This window comes from Passer montanus, unplaced genomic scaffold, assembly GCF_014805655.1.
Source record: "Passer montanus isolate IOZ18808 unplaced genomic scaffold, ASM1480565v1 scaffold388, whole genome shotgun sequence".
In the NCBI taxonomy this organism is placed as follows: Eukaryota; Metazoa; Chordata; class Aves; order Passeriformes; family Passeridae; genus Passer; species Passer montanus.
Window position 1 is genome coordinate 18,150 of NW_024368685.1, and position 5,942 is coordinate 24,091.

At 54.1% G+C, this 5,942-nt stretch overlaps 2 protein-coding genes across 2 annotated transcripts in view; one reads left to right on the forward strand and one right to left on the reverse strand.

Annotated features, from left to right (window-relative positions):
* TSEN34 (tRNA splicing endonuclease subunit 34) overlaps window positions 1-174 on the reverse strand; it is a 1,890-nt gene extending 1,716 nt beyond the window's left edge. Inside the window, exon 1 of the mRNA XM_039717690.1 lies at window positions 6-174. Coding sequence (XP_039573624.1) covers window positions 6-174 — 169 coding nt within the window. The remainder of the gene's footprint in view (window positions 1-5) is intronic.
* Window positions 175-230: 56 nt separating this feature from the next.
* Window positions 231-5,942, forward strand: part of MBOAT7 (membrane bound O-acyltransferase domain containing 7) — an 11,539-nt gene continuing 5,827 nt past the window's right edge. Inside the window, exons 1-2 of the mRNA XM_039717691.1 lie at window positions 231-237; window positions 3,872-4,077. Of these exons, the coding sequence (XP_039573625.1) occupies window positions 231-237; window positions 3,872-4,077 (213 nt within the window). The remainder of the gene's footprint in view (window positions 238-3,871; window positions 4,078-5,942) is intronic.

Below are 5,942 nucleotides of genomic sequence, written 5' to 3' on the forward strand. Positions count from 1 at the left end.
CACGCGGTGCCGCTCCCGCAGCGCCCGCGCCGCCCGCGGCGCCCACACCAGGAAGCGCCCGCGCTGCCGCCGCACGCGGGGCCGCTCCGGGAGGGAGCCCGGGGGGGTCCCGGGGGTCTCCGAGCGCTCCCCGTCCCCGCAGACCCCCGGGACCCCCGCAGGCCCCTCCGCCATTTTGTTCCCGCCTTCCCGGAAGTGGCCGCGTGAATGCTGGCGGTCTTAAAGCGGCGATGCTGAGTGAGCCCCACCACGGCCTGTAAAAAGCTGTGGGAAGGGTTCTGCCCCTTTTAAGAGCGGGTTAAAGGGGCAGAGTCCCTTTAAATGGCGCCGTTGTGGGCCCCGGCAGCCTTAAAGGGCCAGACCCCCTTTAAAACCCCCTCAGTCCGGTGGGTTTCGTCCCCTTAAAGGGCCAGACCTCCTTTAAAACCTCCTTTCAGTGGCCAAACCGCCGTTAAAGCGCATTTAACACCGTTTTGCCCCCGTCCCAAAAGGCCCTGAGCCCACTCTGAGGACCCTTCAGGCTCCTTAAAGGGCCAGACCCCTTTAAAAACCGTCTTAAAAGGGCGTGACCCCGCCAGAGCCCCATGTGTGGGGCCCACTCCTCTTAAAGGGCCAGGCCCCTTTAAAAGCCCCCCCTCTCCGGTGGTTCCCACCCCCTCTTAAAGGGCCAGACACCTCTTCACACGCCCCTCCCCCTCTCTTAAAGGGCCAGATCCTCTTAAAGGACCCACCCAGTTAGCTCCGCCCCCTTTAAACCTCAAACCCCGCCCCCAAAATCCCTACATGGGGGCTCCCCGATACCAACGTGGCCCCGCCCATTAGGGGCGGAGCTTTATAATGACCACGCCCATAAAAGGAGCGTGTTGTGGGCGTGGCCTACCGTGTGGGCTGCGGTTTGTGGGCGTGGCTCCGCAGGCCACGCCCCCTCCGCCCCCGCTCCGAGCCCGCGGAGCCGCGCAGGGGCCAAGGGGGGATTTTGGGGGGGTTTTGGGGGGTCCCGAGGGGTTTTGGGGGTTCTGAGAGAATCTTCACGAAATCTTGAGGGAATCTGGGCGGCCCTGAGGAGATTTGGGGGATTCTGAAGGGTTTGGGGGTGTTCTGGGTGGGCTCGAGGGGTCCTGAGGGATTTTGGGGGGTTCTGTGGGAGTTTGGGGTGTTCTGAGGGGTTTTGGGGGAATCTTGAGGGATTCTGAGGGGGTTTGGGGGGTTCTGAGGGAATCTGGGGGAATCATGAGGGGTTTTGGGGCATCCTGAGGGGTTTTGAGGGGAACCTTGAGGGGTCGTGAGGGATTTTGGGGGGGTCCTGAGGGGTTTTAGGGGGTCCTGAGGGGTTTTGGGGGGTTCTGAGGGGGTTTTGGGTGGTCTAGGAGGGTTTTTGGGGAAATCTTGAGGTATTTTTGGGGTGTTCTGAGGGGTTTGGGGGGTTCTGAGGGGATTTTGAGGTATTTTGGGGGGTTCAGAGGGGTTTTGGGGGGAATCTTGAGGGAATTTGGGGGAGTCCTGAGGGGTTTTGGGGATCCCGAGGAAATCTGGGGGGTCCTGAGGGGTTTTAGGGCATCCTGAGGGGTTTTGGGGGGGATCCTGAGGGGATTTCGGGGAAAATTTGAGGTATTTTCGGGGGTTTTGGGGGATCCTGAGGGGTTTTGTGAGGTCTTGAGGGGTTTTGGGGGATTCTGAGGGAATTTGGTGGGTCCTCAGGAATTTGGGGGGTCCTGAGGAGATCCTGGAGGGGTTCTGGGGCCTCCTGGGTGATTTTTTGGGGGGTCCCAGGTGGGTTTGGGGGGTCCCAGGTGAATTTTGTAGATTCAGAGAATTTTGGGGAGATTTGGGCGGGGCTGGGCAAATTTAAGGGAGATTTTGGGGGGATTTGGGGTGATCTGAGGAGATTTTGGGGCACTTTTGGGCGATTCAAGGGGCTCTTGGAGGGGTTTGGGGCTGTTAAAGAGTTTTTTATTTTTATTTAAGATTTTTTTTGGGATTTCTGAGTATATTTTGGGTATTTCTGGTTTATTTTTGGGGTGTTTCGGGGCCCCTCAGGAAGATCTGGGTGCGGATGTGGGTGCTGGTGGGGGAGGGGGGTGTTGGTCCATTTTTGGGGTGTTTTAAAGGGTTTTTAGTGTTTTTTTAATGTTTTGAGTTGTTTTAAAGGGTTCTTGATGTGGTTTTGGGGTGTTTTGAAAGGTTTTTGGTGAATTTTTGGGTTGCTTTGAAGGGGTTTTGAGGCATTTCGGGTTTTGTGGGGTTTTAGTGCATTTTTGTGTCATTTTTTTGGGTTTTTGGGTTGCTCTGAGGGGGTTTTGGGGTCTTCTGAAAGGTTTTTGGTGCATTTTTGGGTTGTTTTGTGGGGTTTTGGTGTATTTTTATGTTGGTTTATGGGTTTCTGATGCATTTTTGGGGTGTTTTGGGTGCGTTTTGGGGGTGTTTTGAGTTTTATGGATTCCTGATACATTTTTGGGGTGTTTCGGGGCCCCTCAGGAAGATCTGGGTGCGGATGTGGGCGCTGGTGGGGGAGGGGGGAGTTGGTCCATTTTTGGGGTGTTTTAAAGGGTTTTTGGTGGTTTTTTAATATTTTGAGTTGTTTTAAAGGGTTCTTGGTGTGGTTTTGGGGTGTTTTGAAAGGTTTTTGGTGAATTTTTGGGTTGCTTTGAAGGGGTTTTGAGGCATTTCGGGTTGGTTTGTGGGGTTTTAGTGCATTTTTGTGTCGTTTTTTGGGGTTTTTGGGTTGCTCTGAGGGGGTTTTGGGGTCTTCTGAAAGGTTTTTGGTGCATTTTTGGGTTGTTTTGTGGGGTTTTGGTGTATTTTTATGTTGGTTTATGGGTTTCTGATGCATTTTTGGGGTGTTTTGGGTGCGTTTTGGGGGTGTTTTGAGTTTTATGGATTCCTGATACATTTTTGGGGTGTTTTTGGTGCATTTTTGTCTTGTTTTGTAGGGTTTTGGTGCATTTTTCAGTTGTTTTATGGCTTTTTGTGCATTTTTGGGCTGATTTGGTGCATTTTGGGGCTGGTTTTGGTGCGTTTTGGGGCTGTTTTGAGGCGGTTTTGGGGTATTTTGGTGTATTTCAGTATATTTCTATGCTGTTTTTTGTTATTTTGTTCATTTTGTGCTGATTTGCTATATTTTGGGGCTGGGTTTTGTGCATTTTGGGGCTGATTTGGGGCTGGTTTTGATGCATTTTGGGGCTGTTTTGAGGGGTTTTGGGGTATTTTGCTGTACTTGGGTGCATTCCCGTGGTGTTTTGGGGCCCTTTTGAAGGCATTTTTGTGTATTTCAGTATATTTCTGTGCTGTTTTTTGTTATTTTGTTCATTTTGGGGCTGTTTATGATACATTTGGGGCTGTTTTGAGGGGGTTTGGGGTATTTTGCTGTACTTGGGTGCATTCCCGTGCTGTTTTTTGTTATTTTGTTCATTTTGGGGCTGATTTTGGGGCTGTTTTGATGCATTTTGGGGCTGTTTTGAGGGGTTTTGGGGTATTTTGCTGTACTTGGGTGCATTCCCGTGCTGTTTTTTGTTATTTTGTTCATTTTGGGGCTGGTTTTGGTGCATTTGGGGCTGTTTTGAGGGGGTTTGGGGGTATTTCTGTGTATTTTCGTGCTGTTTTTTGTTACTTTGTTCATTTTGGGGCTGGTTTTGGTGCATTTTGGGCTGTTTTGAGGGGGTTTGGGGTATTTTGCTGTACTTGGGTGCATTCCCGTGCTGTTTTTTGTTATTTTGTTCATTTTGGGGCTGATTTGGGGCTGTTTTTGGTGCATTTGGGGCTATTTTGAGGGGGTTTTGGGGTACTTGGGTGCATTCCCGTGCCGTTTTTTGTTACTTTGTTCATTTTGGGGCTGATTTGGCGCTGGTTTTGGTGCATTTGGGTCTGTTTTGAGGGGGTTTTGGGGTACTCGGGTGCATTCCCGTGCCGTTTTTCGTTCCCTGTTCCCTCCCCTCGTTCCGTGCCCCAGGCCCGCGCTGGCGGCAGCTCGGGGGGGCGCTGCTGGGGGCGGGGCTGGCGCTGCTCACCTGCGGCCCCCACGCGCTGCACTCGCTGGGCACCACGCTGGGCACCTGGGCCCTGCTCGCCTGCCTGCCCCGGTGAGCCCCGAGTCCATCTGGGGGGGCCTGAGACATTTGGGGGGTCCTGAGACATCTGGGGGGGCCCCGAGTCCACCTGGGGGGTCCTGAGACATTTGGGGGGGGCCTGGATCCATTTTAGGGGGTCCTGAAACCATTTTAGGGGGTCCTGAATCCATTTTAGGGGGCCTTTAGCCATTATGGGGGCCCCTGAATCCATCTGGGGGGTCTTTGAGCCATTTTGGGGTGTTCTGAATCCATCTTAGGGGGTCCTGGATCCATTTTAGGGGGTCCTGAGCCATTCTGGGGGGTCCTGAGCCATTCTGGGGTCCTGGGTCCATCTAGGGGGTCTGTGACTCATTCTGGGGGATCCCAGGTGCATTTCTGGAGTCCCAGCCCCATTTTGGGGGGGGTCCCTGTCCCATTTTGGGGTTCCCAGCCCCATTTTGGGTGGTCCCAGCCCCATTTTTGGAGTCCCAGCCCCATTTTTAGGGGTCCCTGACCCATTTTTGGGGTCCCAGCCCCATTTTTTGGAGTCCCGGCCCCATTTTTAGGGGTCCCAGCCCCATTTTGGGGTCCCAGCCCCATTTTCTGGGGTTCCCAGCCCCATTTTGGGGTCCCTGACCCATTTTGAGGTCCCCAGCCCCATTTTGAGGTCCCTGATGCATTTTTTGGGGTCCCAGCCCCATTTTTGGGGTCCCCAGCCCCATTTTGGGGTCCCTGATGCATTTTTTTGGGTCCCTGACCCATTTTCTGGGGTTCCCAGCCCCATTTTTGGGGTCCCCAGCCCCATTTTGGGGTCCCTGATGCATTTTTTTGGGTCCCTGACCCATTTTCTGGGGTTCCCAGCCCCATTTTTGGGGTCCCAGCCCCATTTTTTGGGGTCCCACCCCTGACCCATTTTTGGGGTGTCCCAGCCCCATTTTGGGGTCCCTGCCCCATTTTGGGTGGTCCCAGCCCCATTTTGGGGTCCCCAGCCCCATTTTCTGGGGTTCCCAGCCCCATTTTTAGGGGTCCCAGCCCCATTTTTAGGGGTCCCAGCCCCATTTTGGGGTCCCAGCCCCATTTTCTGGGGTTCCCAGCCCCATTTTGGGGTCCCTGACCCATTTTGAGGTCCCCAGCCCCATTTTGAGGTCCCTGATGCATTTTTTGGGGTCCCAGCCCCATTTTTGGGGTCCCCAGCCCCATTTTGGGGTCCCTGATGCATTTTTTTGGGTCCCTGACCCATTTTCTGGGGTTCCCAGCCCCATTTTTGGGGTCCCAGCCCCATTTTTTGGGGTCCCAGCCCCATTTTTGAGGTCCCTGACCCAAATTTTGGGTTCCCAGCCCCATTTTTGGGGTCCCTGTTCCATTTTTGGGGTGTCCCGAGTCCCTCCCCCCCCCCCCAGGTCTGGGGCTCGTTAGCTCACCCGAGCTCGTTATTGCTTAATTGGGACGAGGGTGACGAGGGGGGAGGGGCCGAACTCTCGGGGGGGGGAGGGGAAATTTGGGGGGTCCGAGACATTTTGGGAACCCCCAAATCCTTCATGGGGGGGATTTTTGGGACCCCCCAAAATTCTCTGAGGGGGGCAGAAATTTGGGGGCGTCGGAGATGTTTTGGGACCCCCAAATTCTCAGTGAGGGGGAGGAATTTTTGGGGTCTCGGAGACATTTTGGGACCCCCCCAAATCCTTTATGGGGAGGATTTTTTGGGACCCCCAAATCGGGGGTGGATTTTTGGGACCCCCAAATTTTCTGAGGGTAGAATTTGGGGGGGCTCAAACACATTTTGGGACCCCCCAAATCCTTCATGGGGGGGATTTTTGGGACCCCCAAATTCTCTAGGGGGGGCTCAGAGACATTTTGGGACCCCCAAATCCCTTAATGGGGGGGGGGGATTTTTGGGGG